General features: G+C 42.7%; 1 protein-coding gene across 4 annotated transcripts; it reads left to right on the top strand.

Moving 5' to 3' along the window:
• Window positions 1-5,142: 5,142 nt before the first annotated feature.
• GOLGA7 (golgin A7) lies at window positions 5,143-21,716 on the top strand. 4 transcript variants are annotated; one of them, XM_060001098.1, is made up of 6 exons: window positions 5,143-5,239; window positions 5,397-5,529; window positions 9,934-10,086; window positions 16,474-16,575; window positions 17,712-17,774; window positions 20,335-21,716. In XM_060001098.1, the coding sequence occupies exons 2-5, from the start codon at window positions 5,419-5,421 to the stop codon at window positions 17,757-17,759; spliced, it is 414 nt and encodes a 137-aa protein (XP_059857081.1). In that variant the 5' UTR covers window positions 5,143-5,239; window positions 5,397-5,418; the 3' UTR covers window positions 17,760-17,774; window positions 20,335-21,716. The 4 variants fall into 4 exon arrangements, with proteins under 4 accessions (XP_059857081.1, XP_059857083.1, XP_059857085.1 ...); XM_060001100.1 differs by having other exon boundaries at window positions 17,707-17,774; XM_060001102.2 differs by having other exon boundaries at window positions 5,167-5,256.
• Window positions 21,717-21,958: the final 242 nt, after the last annotated feature.

Raw genomic sequence — 21,958 nt, 5'->3', positions numbered from 1 at the left:
GGAGGATGGGGGCAGCCAGGGCCCTCAGAGGGCATTAGAAGGGTGCAGACTCCACCAGGAAGCCTGTTTATGAGCCACTGTGGGTTTCCCCAGCTGGCCACGGGCGCCCCCAGTGCTCCACACAGCTCACCCACTCAAGTCCCTCACGTTGCTCTGCGTGTGCCTCGGAGGGCACAGCGTGCCAGCCTTTTCACATGGCTGTTGAGAAGGCACAGAAAGCCAGCCTGAATTAGCAGGATTCGACGTTGAAAGGTGACTATGTGAAGGTGTGTGAAATACTTGCTAGAGTCCTTAGTAGTCTACCACTGGGGTTTGTGCTACAAGGCAAGGACATTGTTTAGATAAATTTTTTCTTTTCTTTCTTTCTTTCTTTACTGCCAGCACCACGCAGCTTGCGGGATCTTAGTTCCCAGACCAGGGATGGAACCCGGGCCCGTGGCAGTGAAAGCACTGAGTCCTAACCCCTGGACCGCCAGGGAAGACCCTAGATAATTTTTCAAGGGCATTTCCATGCCATGCTGATGGTTTCTCTGATAACTAAAACTGAATATGTATTAATAGTACAGAATTCCAAAATATGCTGAATGCATAGACTAGGGTGGGCTCATTCTAAACCACTCATTACCAAGAACAGTAAAACTACCGAAGAAGGAGGAAGAGAGGGAGGGAAAGGAGGAGGAGGAGAGGGCTTCCCTGGTGGCGCAGTGGTTGGGCATCCGCCTGCCGATGCAGGGGACACGGGTTCGTGCCCCGGTCCAGGAAGATCCCACCTGCCGCGGAGCGGCTGGGCCCGTGAGCCATGGCCGCTGAGCCTGCGCGTCTGGAGCCTGTGCTCTGCAACGGGAGGGGCCACCAAAAAAAAAAGAGGAGGAAAAGTAGGGGAAGGAGGAGGAGAATGAAGACTGATGCAAATGGAAATGTTTTCTCTGGACCATAGTCCCGGATCTAGGCACGTCTATGGAAGTGTTTCATCAATGCAGTCGTCGTCCATCTGGTGTATCAAGGCAGAAAAACAGCTTGGGAGCCACTAAGGTAAAAGTATATCTCTGATTCTTAACCAGTCTCGCTGGGAGAAAAGTAATTCCATAGTCACACTTTTATCTCCCTCAATAGAGTGGGCCCTCTGTATCCTCGGATTCAACAAACCTGCGGTACCCGTGGACGTGGAGGGCCAACTGTGCTATACCATTTTATATAGGGGGCTTGAGCATCCACAGATTTTGGTATCCATGAGGGTCCCAGGACCAATCCCCCATGGATACCAAGGAACAAATGTAATTAGGTAGAAGCTCAACCCTAATCACTGGTATCAAAACAAACTCAAGTGCAGGAGAGAGCCCACCTCTCCCATTTAACTCCTTCCTATTCATAGGGACGATCAGATTTCACATCTTTGGGGATAACTTTCCAGGTGCTGGCTTCAAGAAGTGAAATTTAGAGGCTGTGATAGTTGGGTTAAAGAAATATAACTTGATTTTCTCTTTATTGCTACTTTAGCAGCGGAGGGGGGCACTTAAAGTTGTCTATTCAAAAAAACTTCCCTTCCAAGTATTTTTTTTTAACCCGGGTTAGGTTTTAAGTGCAGTCAACTCTGAGTCCCTCCTCCTGGAGGAAATGCAAGTTGTAGAGGAGCTTGCATAGCATTCTGATTTGCAGGAAGGGGAGCTGGGCTCTTGCTCTGGCATCCTCCCGGGTCTAGCTTGCCCTGCTTAGCCTCTGGGCATCTTGTGCTGCTCTTCACAGAGGTGCAGTAGGGCACACATGATTCTTTTGAGCATCACGTTGGCAGCAATGTAGAAGAATGCATGCCCAGCCGAAGGCCCTTGCGTTCTGCAGCCTATTCATCCCCGCCCCAGGCTTCTTCCGTGTCCCCGGATCTCTGGGCATTTCCACAGAGGGGTTTCTGGTTCCCCCAGTCACAGGCACAGACCTTGGAGCACCAACTCTGGCCCACCGGTCTTGGCCTCTCTCACCTGCCACCTGTGTGGCACCTGGGCTCCTCTGATTGCCGGTTCGATGCTGGAAGAGGGACTTTCTGTTCTAAACCTTGAGAAGCAGTGAGCAAGATGTCCTGGCATCCTGGACTTCCCCCTTCGTCCTCCTTCCCTCCCCCGGCAGTTTCCTCCCGAAAGAATACAGACATATGATTGTGTGAAGGGGGTAGGCAAGGACATTTACTCTGACTTATTGTCCCTTAATCCCTCTTTCAACCAGGTCCCTCTTCCCAAGCATCAAGAGTTGGGTTGTACTTTCCCTAGGGTAAGTACACCGAGAAATATTTCCAAAAATATTACCCTTGTACACATTGTATGAAAACTGTTTTCTTTGTTTACTCCACTAAACTGACAGTTTGAGGGTGCAAACTGTTTTACCTACCTGTTTCAGGGTGTTCCCAACTGCAAATATTAAGTGTGTAGGAAAACAACTCCCAAGAGATCTTACTGAGGCAGTAAGGAAGCATCAATTTCATAGACAAACACTAGTAGACATTTAATGCAAAACAAGATTAGACGATGGAACAGAACAGAAAATCCAGTAACACACACACACACACACAAACACACAAACTGATTTTCAACACAGGTACAAAGGCAATGCAGTGGAGAAAGGAGAGTCTTTCCAACAAATGGTGCTAGAACAATTGGATAATCATATGGAGGGGAAAAATGAACTCCATACCTGTGGTAGGCAGAATAATGCCTTCCTCAAGATGTCCACACCCTAATCCCCCCAAACCCAGGAATGTGTTAAGAGACTAAAAAGACAAGCCACAGAATAGGGAAAAATGATTGCAAACTATATGTCTGATATAGAACTTTGCTCTAGACTATACAAATAACTCTCAAAACTCAAAATAGGAAAATAACCACAAATTAAAAATGGCAAAAGATTTGAACAGATACTTCATCAAAGAAGATATATGGATGGCAAATAAATACCTGAAAAGATGTTCAGAATCATTAGGCGTAGAAAAACTAAAGTTATAACCACAAGGGGATACCACAATACAAGTATTGGCAAAGATGTGGAGCAACTGGAACTCTCATTTGCTGCTGGTGGGAACATAAAATGGTACAACCACTTTGGAAAATAGTTTGGCAGCTTCCTAAAAAGTTAAACATATACTTATCCTATGATCCAGACATTCTACTCCTAGGTATTTACCCAAGAGAAAGGAAAACATTTATCTATACAAAGACTTGCAGATGAATGTGCAATAGCAGCTTTACTTGTAATAGCCAAAAACTGGAAGCAACTCCAATGTCTATCAACACATGAATGAATAAACAAACTGTGGGGTCCCTACAATGGAATACTATCCAGCAACAAAAAGGAATGAATTCTTGACAGCACAACAGATGAATCTCAAAATAATTAGTCTATGTGAAAGAAGCCAGACAAGAAGAATACATACTGTGTGATTCATTTCATATAAAATTCAGGGAAATGCAAACTAATGTATAGGGACAGAAAGTAGATGAGTGCCTGGGGAAAGGGACTGAAGAAAGGAAGGAGGGATTATCTTGATTGAGGTGATGGTTTCATGGTTGTATACATGTTAGAACTTAACAATTTGTCTGCTTTAAATACATTCAGTTTATTGTATGCTATTTATACTTCCATAAAGCTCTTTTTAAAATACAATAAGAGAAAATTTTTAAAATATATAGTAGGCAGTATCAGAGAGTGGTGCTAACAGGTTATACATTGGTCCCCCTTACCCAAGGCGGGGGGTACATTCTAAGACCCCCAGTGGATGCCTGAAACTAGTACCAAAGTACTAGTTTGATACTTGAAGATAGTACCAAACCCTATATATACTGTTTTTCCTACATATACATACCTATGATAAATTTTAGTTTATAAATTAGGCTCAGTAAGAGACTAACAACAATGACTAATAACAAAATAGAACAATTATAACAATATATTGTAATGAAAGTTATGTGAATGTGGTCTCTTTCAGAATCTTATTGTACTGTACTCACCCTTCATCTTGTGATAATGTGAGATGATAAAACGCCTACGCGATGAGATGATGTGAGGTGAATGACAGCGTTAGGCTGCTATTGACCTGATAATAGGTCAGAGAGGAGCATCTGCTTTGGGAGATCCTGGATCATGATGATGTCAATGATGGGACGTCAGGAGTGGACATGGATGATTGGTGATACCAAAGGGTTGGAGCCAAAAGCGAGACATTCCATCACGCTACTCACAGTAGGCACAAAACTTAAAACATGAATTGTTTATTTCTGGAATTTTCCATTTAATATTTTCAGACTGAGGTTGACTGGGGGTGGGGGCGGAGGTAACTGAAACCTGGGAAAGCAAAACAAAGGTGGAATAGTGTATCAGCCAGGCACACCAGATAAAGAAGGGCTTCCGTGGCTGCCTTGCAAAGGTACGCCGAGCTGGGGGTGGGGGTGGGGGGGTAAGGGCCCTTGGCAAGCCTCTCAGGAGGGGTGGTGGCTGGACTGCTGGATGAAAATCTTTGGGGTAGAAGGAAAGACAACACCTCCAGGAAAGTTGAAGGAGGGATGCTTGACAATGAAGCCCATGCAGCTTCTCCCTCCTCCCTTCCTCCCCCCGCCCCTTGCCAAACCGATCGTCCCCCGCCAAGCCTGCTTTCCATTTGTAAATCTGTGTGAGCAGTTGTTTTGTAGAGTTGGGTGGTGTCCCACGTGTAAACTGAGACTTCCAATCAAGAGTGAAAATAAACCCTTACAATCGGTGACCAGAAACTATGTCGCCATGATTAACGAGGAAATGACACACCAGGGAAATGACACACCGGGGAAATCCCGAGTCTCGAACCCTTTGCACCCTCAGATGAACTCGTTCTCCACCGTTCTCCCCGTCGCCCCGCCCCGCAACCCCGCCCCCCCGGGGCCTGCAGCCCCGCCCTCCGGCCCCGCCCTGCGGCCCCGCCCGGCCTTTTCCTTCCGGATGGACTCTTCCGAGCTAGGTGGGGGACGGAGTCGGCCCTGGCCCCGCCCACGGTGCCCGCCCCCGCACCTCAGCGCGCAGCCTCGGCAGGATCGCTTTACGGCCGGAGGAGTGGGTGGGTCCTAGACTCGAGATAGGAGGCCGAGTTGAGGGGCGAGGAAAGAGGCCTTTTGCGGCAGGACGTAAGTGACGGCGTAGGCGGTGCGACAGCCGCTGGAGGGCAGCGGAGGCGGGTTCGTGTTTCCCGGGCCGAACCGGGCTCTGGGGGGCGCGGGGCCTGGCCCGGAAGGTAGCTGAAGACCCGCGGTGAAAGCATGGGTGAAGGGGAGTGGGGCGGGGAGGCCTTGGGCTGCTTTGGGCGGTGGGTGGGTCTGCGGGGCTGGCGGGCTGGAGTCCTGGGTCCAGGCCGGAGATCTGACCGTGGTTGGTGTCCCCCGAACCCGCAGCGCGGCCCGTCCTGTCCTCGCCATGAGGCCGCAGCAGGCGCCAGTGTCCGGGAAGGTTTTCATTCAGCGAGACTACAGCAGTGGCACCCGCTGCCAGTTCCAGACCAAGTTCCCCGCGGAGCTGGAGAACCGGGTATGCAGCCGGGCTCCCCGCACCTGCTCTGGGGCGAGGCCGGGAGCCTCCCCTAGGGCGGCAGGGAGTGCGGGTCTGGAAGGAGCAGGCACAGAAGGAGCCTGGGCTGGGGATGTGCGAAGAGGGCCGCTAAGCCAGACCTGGTGTTTGGAGGACAAGAAATAAGGCCAAGCCCCCGGTCTGACGACCTGGTGGAGCTCCGTGGTGCCCAGGGCACTGATGTGTGCGCCGCCGTCTTGCCTGGCCGTCCCCACCCCACCCCGGGTAATTGACCACAGTGATGAGAAACTAATTCCTGGCGCTCCAGGCCACCTACCTCAGCGGGTTGTAAGCTGCATCCTCCAACCTCACCACGCCAGGGAAATAAATATCATTTTCGTGACTGGCGTCCGTGGCCACAGTGCTGGCCACACTGCTTGGCCGGAAGGGTTTATTATTAAGGGCTGTGCTAGGCAGTGCAGACAGGCCTTGAACCTGGAAAACGCAGAGCATTGGATGGGCCTGGGCAGGGAAATATCTCAGAACGAGGCCCTCAACTTGTCCCTCGCAGTTCTGATAGCTGGGAGACACCTGTACTGTGTTGTCATCAGGATGTGGGTCTTTTGGGCAGCCTTGCATACAAAAAGGGATGTGCTTCCCTTTTTTTCAGACTTAGGAAGAATAATGGTAATGATTATTGTATCTTACTTTAAAGGTACAACGACGTGAGCATATGTGAGTATGTGTGTTTTCTTGTGCCCACATGTGTTCACACACCCAGAGACAGACTGTTTGGTCTTGAGCTTTGTAAGATAAACCTGACTGTGTGTTTCCTGTTCAGAGGTCAATTTCTGGTTAGATGGGAGCAGGTTTTGTGGCTCTTTCCTCTTTGACAAGGGGTGGGTGCGGGACTGAGAGGTCATTGGGCATGGGTGTGGAGCTGAGAAGTGCTGGCTGTGGAGAAAGTAGGTGTTGTTGAGTCTACTGGAGCACTGTGTAGCAGTCATTTAAAATTGGCTTGTGAGGAGGTGGGTTGTCCTACCTGATTGCCATTGAGTGTGTTGCCTCTTGGTTAGAGCTACTGAATGTTGTTTTTTTAAAATAATTTAACATCACAGTTAACATGGTTTACATTTTAGGACTTACATGAAATGGATCAAATGTTTTACTTTTAAGCCTCTTACACTGAAACTCTGACAATACTATTTATGTACTTTCAAATCAGAGTGTAAACAGTTCTTTTGCACCACACTTATTTGGATGTCACATGATGCCTTTGTTTAAAAGTTTTAAAAGTCAAACGTCCAACTCATAATTGACCCAAGTATATGTATGTAGAATCAGACATGAGCCTTCCACTCTGTGTGTGGTGGAGCCTTTATTTCATAGTCTGAATACAGAAACAATGTAGTCATGGAACTTCACTGTTACAGGAAATTGCTGTCTCTAAATTCTGGAGTCCTTTTACTTCTTTGACTTCATGTAGCCCAGAACTGCTTGTGATTCTGAGTACTATATGGAATGATATTTGGTGTTGTTCAATTGTGCCCTTGAATTTTCTTTTTTTTTAAATGTTTGGATTAAAACACTAGCTTATACTTTAAACTGCTTGGGAAAGCTTTGGGTTTTTTTTTTAAATGTGTTGAGATTAATTATAAATTACAGATTTAAATTTTCCTTGCTTTGTTTGATGGAAAATTGAAAGTTTCTTTCTTTGTTTTTTTACTACTTACCCTAGAAATTGTACTGATTGCTCTGCCTCTGGGGCTGATTTTCCCTTTGTGAGAACATTGCACTTGGCAACTTAATAGAGGAAGAAATAAACATGCAAATGTTTTGTATGACTTTAAAGCATTAAACACACATATTTGTACCCTTTAATTTGTGAGTGAGGACAAGTTCTGTCTGTTAACAAGTTTACTTGCTCGCTGCCTGTGAGAACTTAATACTTTGATGTATAAGTGCTTTGTTGCCAGGACAGTTCTTTAAAGAAAGCTCGATTCTCACTTTAGTGAAAATACAGACATCTTAGGCACCCTTGGCCTGGGCAGCAGAGAAGTGAGTGAACTATAATTGAGGCATTTGTTCCCCTGCATCCCTTTAAAAATATGCCTCTACATCCGGTCAGTAGAAATTACGTTTGACTTGCAGTCTCTTTAAGCTTCAGCCCCATTCTTTGACAGGTAGTTCAACAAGAAACAGAAATTTTGGGAAGACGAGCCTGATTCCTATTTCTCTTCTGGCTGCCGGTGTTTATTGGTCCAAATTTGCATTTAGCTCCAGCTTCACATGTCTCCAGATGTCAGTGTAGCTGCTATATTAGTGTGCAGGTACCGAGGGGTGAACATTGACAGCCGTGCTTCATGGTGCCTGAAGGGTATGAGAACAAGGCCCACACCTCTACAGAGCCCTTCGTAAGTGTATCCTTGCCCTTACTGCTGCCCATCGTGCTTTTTCCTTTTTTATTCTTTTTTTTTTTTTTGGCCAAGGTGTGAGGCTTGCAGGATCTTCAGGGACTGAACCTGCACCCTGGGCAGTGAAAACATGGAGTCCTAACCGCTGGGCCACCAGAGAATTCCCCCCCCCCTTTTTTTTTAATTAAACTTTTTTTTAAAAAATTCTTCACCTTGGATTTTTTTTTTTTTTTAATGATCTATGATTTGCCTCCAACCTATAAAGCATTGCAATCTTGGAATAACTTTTAAGAATTAGTGTTTCTGGTAGGATCAGTAATTCTGATCTGAAAGAAATAAAATGTTTCTGGGTTGATTCCCTAGTTTTGAATCATTCTGTCCAAAGAAACATAAATAATTCAAAGAACTTTCTTTCTCAGATCATAACATCGTAGTAAATCAAATGCGAGTGTTTGAAATTATTTGGACCTTTGTGCTTTTACTGATGGACAAACTGAAGGCATTAACTTAGGCAAAACGAGGTGGAGATAACAATTTACCATTAATACTTGTTCACTGGGTTGTTCTCCTAAGTCTGTTTTCTGGGAATGGTGACAGGTTGCCTGGGTGACCGTTCGTAACACAGCACATCTTCAAGTGGAGGCTTAGTGAAGGGACGCTGCCCTGGCTCTCAGCACCATCTCCACCCACCCAGCCCCGGTCAGAAACACGCATGTTCTGGAAACAGGTCAAGCCACCACCACTTTCAAGTTTTCATGCCTTTGGCTCATTGAGTCCTCACGGTTTTCCACATGAAGGACGAAACAACTGCCTCTCACCTAAAGGGTTTCAGTAGCTTAAGGGTGATGGTCATAAATCATCAGATGTATTCTGTATGTTAACAGAGAATTATGTTCTTGGGAACATTTTGTCTCACACTGTATACTGAGGTTCTTTGAGTTTCTTTCTGAGTCTATTTCTATGTAAAGTCTTCATGAAAGAGAGAATTCATATGTAAGTAGTTACTAGTTTTAGGAATAAGGGAGATATTGTGTGAGAGAAAGCGGAGAATAAGGACAGATAAATTGTGCTTTGTTACCTACCAAGAATGCTACAATTGGGTGAAATACTCAACTAATGGGACTTGAAATTCCTAGGGCAAAGTGTTGAGATTTGAAATCCACGAACTGTTAAAAGAAGAAAGTAATGTGCTATTGGAAGAAGAAAGTGAAAGCAGATGATGAGAGTGAAAAGAGTATACAATAGTAGTATTAGTGTACATGGTGTCACTGACTAGAAAAGGGTAATAGGAACCCATGGTATGAAGAGTTGTGTAGTAGTTTGAGATTTTGCCTGGTTCCGTGTCAGCTTTTAGTAACCAAATAGTTACTTTAAAAGAGATGGGAAATGAGGAAATAATACAGTTTGCACCTTTTGATCTGCTGAAAATGTCCTTACTTCCCTTTTTTGCCTAAGTAGATTCCAGCATTTAGGGACTTGATTTAAGATTACCTGCTCTTTCCAGATAAAGAGAATGCACCCCTCCGTTTGTTTCCCCACCATACTTTATACATGCCTCAGTTACAGTATTCTGTTGACTTACTGTGTTTTTATTGTTGCATATCTGTTATGCTTATGACTGTAAATGCCTTGAGGACTAGAAAGTATCTTAGTCATCTTTCTTTAAGGCCTGTCATGATATCTGATGGTAGGTGCTCCGTAAATGTGAATATGAGAGAATGGAAAGATGGAAAGATTGTATAATTTAATTAAGCTACCTGTGACTCAGTATAGAGGATAAAGAGACACCATTTTGAGCCTTGATGATATCCAGTGTCCATAAGAAGGATAAAATGAAACAAACATACCAGTTTCAGTAACTTACGTCCAGGTTTAATCACCTAAAAATTTGTTTTCGGACAGTTAGATAAGAATGTTGACAAAACAACAACCTAAACTAGTGATAGCAAGCAGGAGTGAGGTGCTCGTCTTTTTTTCCAAAACTTGTTTTTAAATTCTTTTTTCCTTACAGATTGATAGGCAACAATTTGAAGAAACAGTTCGAACTCTAAATAACCTTTATGCTGAAGCAGAGAAGCTCGGGGGCCAGTCCTATCTTGAAGGCTGCCTGGCTTGTCTAACAGCGTACACCATCTTCTTGTGCATGGAAACTCACTACGAGAAGGTAAGCCTGTGTCTGTTTTCGCACAATCTCTTAAAATCATAAAGAAGGTGGGTTTATTACAGGTTTATGTTTACAGGGTGACAGTTGCAGTAAAACTTAAAGGGGCATTCATAATAATAATAGTTCAGATTTTATTGTTGCTTCTATGACCAGACACATAGAAAAGAATCCTGAGTCTTTCAGAAACAGGTTGCCCTGTTAATATTCACATCGGCTTACACTTAAGGAGAATGTAGAAAATCCATGTTCTCATCCTGCCTAGCCTTCTGAGAAGCCCTTTCTTCATTTCCCCAAATTTCTATCCTCCATCTTTCCTCCCCTCTGAGTTCTTGTCTTCTCTTTCAACTGTCTGCTGGGCCCAGGGTTGCCGGCTTCTCAACCTAGATGTCCAGAAGTCACCTCCCCATTTCGTTCAGTAGCATCCTGTCTTTTTCAGGACCATCTTTAGGTGGAGGGCTAGAGGGGGAGAATTTATCAGTTGTCAGACTGAAATAGCTTCCATTTTCCCATTCATTAACTTTATGTCTTCTGCCACCACCCTGATTCATGCCCTTATGACCTTTCTCCTACACCAGTGCCACAGTCTCCGGAGCCTCACTCCTTCCCTTCTTTTCCATTTCCAAACAGCTGCTGTGTCATAAAACACAGCCGTGCCTCCCCTGCCACTCCTGCAAAGTGAGAGGCCTTCCCGGGTTCCATTTCAGGCCCTTCTCGAGCCCACCTCCAGCTCACCTTTCCAGCTCTGTCCTGCGCCCCTTCCTCACTTTGTCTTCCAGCCAACCACGCAAAAGCTCCGAGGTTTTCCTCCACCTGAAGTGCCGTTCTTCCCGTGTCCGAATCTCACCAGTCCCTCAGTCCCACTTTCAGCTAACTTTTTTTTTTTTTTTTGCGGTACGCGGGCCTCTCACTGTTGTGGCCTCTCCCATTGCGGAGCACAGGCTCCGGACGCGCAGGCTCCGAGGCCATGGCTCACAGGCCCAGCCGCTCCGCAGCATGTGGGATCCTTCTGGACCAGGGCACGAACCTGTGTCCCCTGCATCGGCAGGTGGACTGTCAACCACTGCACCACCAGGGAAGCCCTCAGCTAACTTTTTATCTACCCCTGTAATCGGAATTCGTTCTCTTCTCTGTATCCCCACAATGCTTTACTTGTATCTATTTTCTGGCACTTGGCACTCTCTACTTAGGAACGTAGCCGTTTATATTCTTGTCTTACTTGCCCTTCAAGTATGTCTTTTTCTTGAGGTCAAGGACAGTGTATCCCTCTTCAGGCCTAGCACCATACCTTGGGTAGATGAGGCACTCATCTACTGTGTGTTAAGTGAATGAATTTACGTTAATCACAGTAAACCCCAAATAGATAATTAAATTCTGACCATGATTAGAAAACGAAAGGCTGTAAGGAGATCTATATTATACCCACCTGATAGAAGTTCCCCTGTGACTGTCTTGCACTCCATGTGGTGGAGAGCAGATACAGTTGCAGCTAAAATATTTTGAGCTGTCGGCTGACAATGATGCTGCATTCTTCCTTAGCATCCTGACACGAATTCTCCTGGTGTTACTAAAAGGGAGCACTGAAGAAGAGTAGTTTATATCCCTCTCCATGTCGCACACTCTCATTCCTGCTGAATATTCCACATCAGGAGTTACAGAGGATCAGTATCAGCTTTCAGTCTGTCTGTCTTACCAGCTTCTCTGTAATAATACATTTGGTGAGTGAAGGGACAGGGGATTCATTCATTCGATAAATATTTATTGAACACCTACCATGTGCTATGGTTGCTGACATCATGGAGTTTATAACTCAGTGGTAAAAACTGATAATAAGGAAACAAAACCCACAGAATTGTAAGTCGTGATAAATGCCTTGAAAAAAACGAACTTCCCTAGGATAGAAAATACAGGAAAGACCTAATCTAGATCGTGTGGTCAGAAAGGGCCTCTGAGATGGTAACGTTAAGCTGCCGCGTGAAGGATGGGAAGCCCAGGGCCCTTCAGGCGGAGGGATGAGTGTATGCAGAGCATCTGGCGTCCCCCGTGTGGAGCGGGGCGTGGGGAGAGGAGGGCGGAGGCGACTCGAGAGGTGAGGGGACCTGCATCCTCTGGGAGTGTGTGCTCCATGGAAAGAGGCTTAGATTTTATTTCTCTGCAGGGAGGAACCACTCAAAGGTTTTAAGCAGGAGTAATAATAGGACTAGATTTTCATTTTAAAGAGATTCCTTGGCTCTGGGGGGAAAAGGAATAAAAGTGGAAGTAAGACGCTCCGTTGAAGTCCAGGCAAGAGAGGGTGATAGCTTGGATGGAGAGCAGAGCAGCAGGGATGGAAGGAGGTGAACAAATTCAGGGGACGCGCTGGTGGTGGAGCCTGGACACCCTGAGGAGCCACTGACCACGGTGGGTAAAAGCAGTCATCCCGGGTGGCCATTAAAGACATGGGTAATATTGTCAGTCTAAGGTGGAAGTAGATCCTCCAGAGTATTTTATTCATGCTTAGTGGAGTATTAGGTGCTTGAATTCTCATTTCACTCTAGCTTTTAAATTTGTTGATGAGATTTTAATTAACTTTTATTTATTTGTGTGCAGTTGCTAAAATAGATACAGATACCTGCTTCTGACCTCAGTTATAAAAAGAAATTGGTAATTGGGTGCCAGCCAAGTCATTTACTAATGATGAGATCATGGGCAAGTTAATCTCTCCAAGTCTGAGTTCTCTCAACCATAAAATGGGTCTTAGACTGGTGGTTGCCAAGGGGGAGGGGGCTGGGGGAGGGATGGAGTGGGAGGCTGGGATTAGCAGATGCAAACTATTACATAGAGAATGGATAAACAACAAGGTCCTACTATACAGCACAGGGAACTATACTCAATATCCTGTGATAAACCATAGTGGAAAAGAATATGAAAAAGAATGTATATACATGTGTAACTGAATCAATTTGCTGTACAGCAGTAATTAACACAACATTGTAAATCAGCTATACTTCAATTTTAGAAAAAGCTAAATCTAAAAAAAAATAAATAAAATGGGTCTTAGAATTAATAAATTGCTTTATATGTGGTAGATGCTTAATAAAGTTTTCTTAAGATAGATTTAAAAATTAAGTTAGTGTATATATATATATATGTTTTAATCAGATATTTGTGAACTTACATGTACAGTTTTTTTATTTCAAGTGTATAAGTAATCTTTTTTAGCAGCTGCTAGTTTATTTATCTACTAAAACATTTAGCAACCCTTAGTTAAAATCTTTTTGATTATTAATCTTGGAAGGAAGTTCTCAGTGTCAGAAATGTAATGGACTTGAGTTCATAGGTAACATACAAGGTACTACTTTATAAGTCTAGTTAAGGTCTCTTTCTTTTTACAGAGTGAGTATTAATAAACACAAGTAAAAACCAAGTAAAATTAGTCAAGAAACCAAAATTTAAGGCATGGTCACTTTTTATAAATACATGATTTTATTTTAGAAACTGGACATGAATAACTAGATTATGCAAAGTAAATAACTGGAATGGTCATAATTAAGATATAATGTACCTGTACTTTTAAAAAACATTTTAAACGTGTATTTGTATTTTTGATACCCAACCACTCCCACTCTCCAGTTTGTCCCTCAGGAATTTCTGTGCTATTATTTTCTACTTTATGAAAGGACAGGATTGAGTCATTTAGTAGTCTTTATTGTTTTAAACACTAAAACTTCTAGTCTACAAACAGTAAGCCAAATATAATTGTGCTTACACTAGTCACGTGGGTTAAACTTTTGAAAATTGTAAATAGGCCTTTTAAAACCCACTAGAACAATCATGCATTTTTTTTCCTATAATGTGCTATTTATTGATTTAAAATGAAGATAAAGGCTTCAGTGTTATTCCTCTCTGTTGCTGCCCATTATAATCAGGGAACAAATGGGCTTGTAGAAGGTTCTCCTCTCAGGAGCTGTCTGCTGTGTTCATCAACCAGAAGACATCCCTCCTGCCCGTGGGCTGTGATCTGAAAGGAGCACAATCAGAGGAGCTTAGATCTTTCTGAAAATACTAAAATCCTGGTGCTCTCATGTAGCCTCACTTAGGATATCTTTCCTTGAGGGTCTGGTAGGCTTTCTCCGGTTTAATATTCTCAAGGAGGATAATAGTCTTTCCTGAGGTTTGAGTGTTTAGCTTGGTAAATATTATATAAATTGAGGTTTTATTGAGTGAAGATAACAGATAATTTTGTTCAATATCATAGTTTGTTTTAACATTGATTTACCAAAAATAATAAAGTATGAGTAATATGTCAACATAAGGTTTCTTGGGGGTGAGAACGGTGCTTTGTCCTGTCTGGGATGAGGTATGAGTTGACTCATATTAATGCTTTCCTATTGCTAATGACACTAAGAGTTTAAAAGCATCTTGGTTAGGACAAAGCTGGCTTCACCATAATACCGTAAGAGGATTTGGAACTTACACAAAAAGAAAACTAATTGTTTTCTTTCTGAGCTGATACCCAAGTGCCCATGAATGTTATTAAAGTTTAAATAAAAACCTTGCGTGACAAAGTTCTGCATGAATCGCATAAAGGAATGCTGTTTCTTTGCTAGTAACCTGTACCCACGGAGACAGGGAGGAAAGCTGTTCTGAAGGAATTCTTTCTTTGAAACCAGCCATGCAGGCATTTTTCTGAGTGTCCCCCCGAGTATAAATGGACTGGGGTGAGGGGAGACTGGCTCTCCAGTTTCTAGCTCTGGCAGTGAGCTGAGAAGGAAATTGGAGAGAAGATGGAGGGTCCTGAGTTGGGCACCTTCATAGGCTACTTCCTTCCCCATGTCATTTCAGCATGATTAACAAACGCTGATAGAAAGACAGCGCCCATAAAGACCAAGCACCGCTCACATTCTTTGAGAGTTGAGAATAGGAGAATGACATATGTACTTCAGATAATTTGGTGAAAAGCTCTTTTCTTTAGAAATAGTATTCTTAAATTGCTCATAACCCTGCAGATTGCTCTTTTAATAATATCATGCTCTTTTTTAAAAAGCGTAAAATGTTAGATTGTATTATTCCCCAAAGATGTAACCTGAATAAACTATTTATCTTCCTTTAATGAGAAAATTCATTATACAAACCACATAGAGTTTTAAATTCTAAATCAACTTATACCAAAGCACCTAAATTTTAACATCCTAATTTGTTAGTTTAGCCTGGTACATTATAGACCCACACATAAATCATTTCTTAATTTCCAACTTCATTTTCATACAGTTCTTTTCCCTTTATGTTGTGATCACATTTATCTGTGATTTTATCATATTCTGGTAGTGTGAATTTAAGAAAGCATATAGTAATTAAAGAATTGGATCAAAGCCTCTTTGAAGATTAGAGCCAGAAAAGGATTATAATGACTTTGAATCTGAAATAAAACATGTAACTCTTTGATTTTGTATATAGCTATTAAAATTTATTTTCTTCTAGGTTATCTGTTTCAGAATTGCCCTTATTAAAGCTGGAGATTTGGCAATTTCCACAAGTTCCTTTGTATCCTGTCTGGCTTTTGTCTACATTTGCTTTGACTTTTACAAGCTTAATACTAAACTTATAAGGTTTAGCGAGGTTCCCACCTAGGACACAAGAGCGAACTACAGAGCAACGCTCCATGCAAGCCTGGAAATGATATAAGACACTTGTCATCAGAACCATGGCAGCCAGCACGTGCATGCTTGATGAAGGGAATAAACTTTTCAGTTTAAAACTCACTGGGCTCCTTTGTTGTAGGCCTACCTTGTATCATTACTTAAAATTGATGAAAATGTACAAAGGAGAGAAGTGCTTTGTTTTTTCTTTTTTCTCTCTCTCTTTTTGTTTTTTTTTTTTTGTTGCGCCGCGCAGCTTGCGGGATTTTAGCTCCCCAACCGGGCGTTGAGGCTGGGCCCTCAGCAGTGAAAGCGCCGAGTCCTAACCACTGGACCACTAGGGAAGTCCCGAGAAGCAGTTCTTAAGGATTAAGGAGAAGGCCAAGAGCTGCCCTTGATATCAGAAGAGGTCACATGATGTGCACTTCATGAGTAGGGAAGGGGAAAGCATGCTAACCCTCGTGTATATAGTCACCTTGTATTTCTCCGCAACCAGGATGAAGGTGACCAGGAGGGGAGGGCGTGGCTCTCGTGCCACCGTGAGGCACATCTGCTGTGGCACTTGAACTGTGTGGACGGTGCTCGGGACTGGGGGGAGGCGGTGTCGGGAGCCCCGTGGCCTTAGCCACCTAGTCAGGGCCGTCCCTCCACGTGAACACCCATTCTTGCTTTGAAAACTAATTCCACTGCCTGAATATTTTGAGGTCCAGCTGATGCTTCACAGGGAAATCTGATGACATTTATAAAAAGCTGTGGTGTTTCTTTTTGTCAGGTTCTGAAGAAAGTCTCCAAATACATTCAAGAGCAGAATGAGAAGATCTATGCTCCCCAAGGCCTCCTCCTGACAGATCCCATCGAGAGAGGACTTCGAGTTGTATCTTTTCAGCCTAGATCACAAGGTCTCAATATCTGTAAACAGAACCTTTTGATTGGTCCTGTCGAGCAGCGGCCGGAGAGAATTTAAACTCCCTTCTGCCGTACTTGCCCTAGGACTCTTCTGTGAGGAGGCACACCCGCCACGAGCCCCCCAGCTCCAGCACTCTCCCTTGACGCACGCCTCTCCTTCCTCTATATCATGCTGGTCTCTGTGCATTGTGCAGTGCTCGGGTTGCCGTCATCTTGGTGGCTCTGTGGCATCTTGTAGTAATAATGGGAGTGGTGTGAGTCATGCATTTCAGCTGCAGAGGCTGGACCCAAAGCCCCTTTGAAATGCATGAACTCCTAACGTGCAGCAAGGTTGTCCAGATGAATCACAGATCCGTGGGTTCATCTGGCTCATTGAAATCAGCCGCAGCTGCCAGATGTATCATTTCATTACCTTTGACATACTGCGCGTATTTTTAGAGGCAGCAAGCTTTGAAAATCACAAAGTGAATTTCATAAATAAGATTGCAAAAAAACCAATTTAGCTTGATAATGGGAGTAAAATAAATAACTGGGTAAAATAAATTTTTTTTTAAACCTAGGTCAGATAACCCCAGGCCTTCCGGCTGATAATAATTTCAGCAGTTTTATTATACTCAGCAGCAATGGTTCTTAAACTTTTAGACGTTGTGAGCCGTCTCCCAAGAAAAAGTTTGCATATAATTCAGGGCATTCTGAACCCCTGACTTCATTACCTCCATGGATGCTCAGTTAAGAGCCCCCCCTTAGTTCTACAATAAAGCATCCTTTTTCAGATTTTTTTTTTTTTTTCAAAAAACGAATAATCAGTGTTTGGGGAGGAGCTACATGTGGTATACTACAAGCAATTACAGTTCTTAAATTTTTAGCAAGGTGTAGAAAACATCGTGTTTAACTCAAGCAGGAGAAAACTTTAATAATTCAAAATAAGTAGAGCAAATAATTTTTAATTATTTAAATAAGAATTTAATTATTTAAATAAGAATTTAAGTAATAATTTAAAATAAATAAAGACAAGTCTGCACAGATCATGCCTATCATCTTGCCGCGGTCCCTTTTTCTATGTTCTGTTCTTTAGTGTGTTTTCTTAACAGCCATGCTGTTTAGATTGAAATTACTATTTATGAAGACAGAGGCATGAGCAGTGGAAGATAAACCATAGGATTAAAGGTAAATATGAAATGATATGATTTATGTGCAATTTTTGCAATTTTGTAGGATGCATGAATTTTCTTCCCTGCATCGTAAGTAGTGGCTCATTCTCTGTACTGGCTTGATGTTTAAAATGTGTACTTAAACCAAATTCTATAACCCAAGTGATAGAGAATTTAATCCTGATTTTTTTTCTTCCCCCTGTATTGCTTTCAGACTGGTTTAGTTGTTACTTTGTTTTGGGGGTTTTGAGAGGTTTTTTTGCGGGGGAGGCATCTTATTTTAATATTTTAAAACTATCCTAGACATTTTAATAGATAGATCTTGCATATAAGAATCAGTTCAGAGATTTCCCTGCCTAAATGACAAATGGCTTTAATAACCAAAGAAACGTTTCAGAGTGGGGTAGGGAGATTCTAAATATTTCATTTATTTAAGTGGCTTTATAGCCCTTTAGAAGAACACTTACCTCTAGTGGGTAGAACCATAAATTTTCATTCTTTTTAGAATGTTTATGTTCTTATATATCCATATAATGACCTTGAACAAGTGAGAAACAAATGGGTGAATACTGATGGGAATCTATGGGGAGAATCACGTGGAAGCCACAGCACCTTAGCCCAGCCTTCCAAGTGACAAAAACATTGTACTTCACTGTTGCTGCCAAGTCAGTCATGTGTTCTGCTGCTGTGCTTGCCTGATTGACTTTGTCTGCAAGCATCCATCACTAATTCACAGGCCGCACAGAAACAGATTGTACCAGAGCAGACCAGTTCCTTCCCAGGGCAACAGTCATAATAGTAGCTACCGTTTTGAGGGTACCTGCTATGTGCCCGCTATTATTCAAACGGTGTTTTCCAATTCTCACAAGATTCTGCAGAGGATTTCCCCCACTTTACAGATAAGCAAACCAAGGTACAAATATATTAAATGATGTTCTCCAAGTCACACAGCTAATGGGTATTGAGATATGAACCCAAATCTGATGGACCATAAAACCCCTATTTTTTACACCGTACTTCCCGTAAGTACATGCAGCAGCAGAGACATGGACAAAGGAAAGAGTTGATCAGATTATTCTAAGTATTTACCCCCTTCTTTTCTTTTTCACTACCTTTTAAAAATACATTTTGTCTGCTCCTGTGCCATTTGTTGAATCCTACAAAGCTGCCTTCTTTTAGCTCTAGGGAATGTGTCACACAGATTCTTACAAGCCACAGACCTAAGTAATGGTGCCCTCTGCTCGGCTTTTTATTCTTTACTGAGGCTTTGTTTTGGAACACTTAGTGTTACCTATTCATGCACTTTCTCACATGCAGTTTCCTAACTGGTAATTCTCAAACGAGCAACCAGGAGCCCTACATGTGGTATTTGTGACGTGCCGTTGGGATAAGTTTGTTTGATCAGTTGTAGCTGCACTGACTCGGCCCAATCCATTTGTCATCATGGCTCACTTTGCAGCTATTATTGCTCAATACACTGGTTTTCTGAGGTGGTGCGGGGTTTGGAGCATTTACACACCAGAGACCAATCTATCAACATTCAACAACAGTGAAATTTTGAAATGAGATTTACAGTAGGAACTTGTGGTAATTTCGTGAATGCAGATATTTTTGTTCAGTGCAGTTTAGTTTTCCGAGTTATGTGTTCCTCAGACCCAGGATCCTGTGTGGGCTGAGGTCTTGGAGGAGGGGGAAAACTATAAGAATAATGAATTCAGTTCTATAATTTTTCTTAAGTCTACATGGTGTCTGCAGGTTGAAGTATTATATGGGAATTAAATTAATGATTTAACAGAAGAGTACACAAATCCTGGAGGTGGCCTTTAAATAGACTGTTGGTGGGCTTCCCTGGTGGCGCAATGGTTGAGAGTCCGCCTGCCGATGCAGGGGACACGGGTTCGTGCCCCGGTCCGGGAAGATCCCACATGCCGCGGACCGGCTAGGCCCATGAGTCATGGCCTCTGGGCCTGCGCATCGGGAGCCTGTGCTCCGCAACGGGAGAGGCCACAGCAGTGAGAGCCCCGCGTACCGCAAAGCAAAAAAAAAATACAGACTGATGGTGTTTTCTCTCTTTGGATTAAGATTGTCTTCTTTACTCAAAAAACAGAATATGTCATTATTCTGTCACAATAAATAAGTGATAATAAAAATAACCATTTGTTGGCACTTCATATGTGCCTGTACTTTTCTAAATGCTTCATTTTAATTATCACAACATCCCTGTGAGGTAGATAATGTTATCCCTGTTTTTCAGATGAGGAAACTCAAGCACAGAGAACCTAAGTTACTTGTACAAGGCCAAAAATGGGCAGGCAGTCATGGAGGTAGCCAGGCCCCGGATTGGCCACCTGCCCCGTGCTGTGCTACCTGTCCTGACAGGATTGGTCAGAGATGGAAATACACAGCCTTGGATCTCTAGACCGTCGAGCTGTGTACTCACTCCGGCAGGTAGTACAGATCCAGGGATTTTATTAGCTAGCACTGGCTTCATAGAGTGTAGGAGCTCCCATCAGTCGATGTTTGGAGGTTAGTTAGCATCCCTTTCTAAAACCTTTTCTTCTCCCCTCTAACTCTAGGCCCACCTCCAGCTGGGACCCTCATCTGTCCACCGGCCGACCGCAGAGTGTCCCCCACCTCCTCTCCAGAGCATCATTCCTTCGTATCTGCTGCCAGAGCCACGGTGCCATTCACTCCAAGGACTGACTTTGTAAAATTCCACACCTGGAGTGACCTCTAGTCGCTCAGCATCCACTTTGTGTCTCCAAATTGTGTAGGACTCTGTAATCTTTTGATTAGTTTTTGAGAAAACGCAATGAAGCATTTCACTTTTTTTATTCAAAGCCATTAATAAAATATGCAGTTGGTCAGCCCAACACAGTTTATTTCTTACCTGCCAGCAGTGCCAGTGGCTCTCGTCATTCCTTGGGCCTCAGCAAGTCGTGAACTAGCCAGTGCTCAGTCTTACTCCCCCAAATTCATAAAACGCTTTTCACCAGGATTTTGGTGAAGGGTGGGCTGCGTCTGGTTTTGCTATTGCATCTCCCAGATTTCAGAGAATTACCAGTTTTGCCATGACTCAAAGCTTAAAGATCAAGTTCTGCTGTTCAGTTTCTCAAACTGAAGCTCATTGGAAAAATAATGTATAATGTTACTTGTTTTATTATAGCAATTCCTGATTAAAGCAGTATTTAATGCAATTTCCAGGTTTTTGTTTTTTGTTTTTTTTTTTTTTTTGAGAATTCTGTTATTACTGCATTACCTTGAACATTGGGAAGATGTGGTATGTGTTGCTTGTTCCTTATAAAAATAAGTAAGCACAATAAAGTGGATGCTAAACCATCAAACACAAATGTCCCTGCTGTGTCCCTGAATGAGCAAGTGTTAATAAATATTTTAATTATAGTTTTGTTATAAATATAACTTAAGAGAAAAAAATTTGATAGGAATAATACTATATATTGCTAATTTTTAACTATCCCTACTGGCAAACCTTATGATTCCTAGACTTTCCTCATATACAGTATTCAGTGCACAGAAATATTATGATTGGTTCAAGTTCAGTAAGTTAAGTGATTTCCAACTAAAACTCTCAAGTCTGTGTCACTGTTTCTAGTTCTTTTTGGCTGTGTGTTCTTAGTATTGGGACTTCCTGTGCCCTTCATCTTTGGGGTTTGAGAGCACTGTATTTGGGAGAAAGTTAGGACATATACTAGGAGAGAATGAAACGGTTAAAAGTTTTACTTTCAGAGATATTGTAGGTGCTAATACTGGATTTAACCTTTCAGATTTAATTTCTTTTATGGGTCTGTTAGTTATTCAGTAAATCCCATAGGTCTATGTAATATTTTAATTGTATGAAACTTGTTACTTTATAGCCTATAATAGTGTGTCTGTCTGCCTTTTAAACCCATTGCAATAACTTTGCTGAAATATTAACACATTAGTAAAACTTTTCTTAAACAAATTGTCTCTGTGTCATATTTGGTGTGATTTGGTAAAGTGATAAACGATATGGTATTAAATTTGGCAGATAGACAATACTACAAGAATTCCTGGTTCAGTGTAGCTTAGTATTTTTAAACAAACGTCTGACATACAGTTTGTCACACTTTGCAATTTTTTACATGCTTTATCTCAAGCGCAGACATGTTAGCTAAACAGGTAAAAACCAAGAAATAGCTCCTAATGGTCAAAATGTAT

This window comes from Delphinus delphis, chromosome 21 (genome assembly GCF_949987515.2).
Source record: "Delphinus delphis chromosome 21, mDelDel1.2, whole genome shotgun sequence".
In the NCBI taxonomy this organism is placed as follows: domain Eukaryota; kingdom Metazoa; phylum Chordata; class Mammalia; order Artiodactyla; family Delphinidae; genus Delphinus; species Delphinus delphis.
Note: the sequence above shows the minus strand (reverse complement) of the source record. Positions and strands in the feature narration are given on the sequence as shown.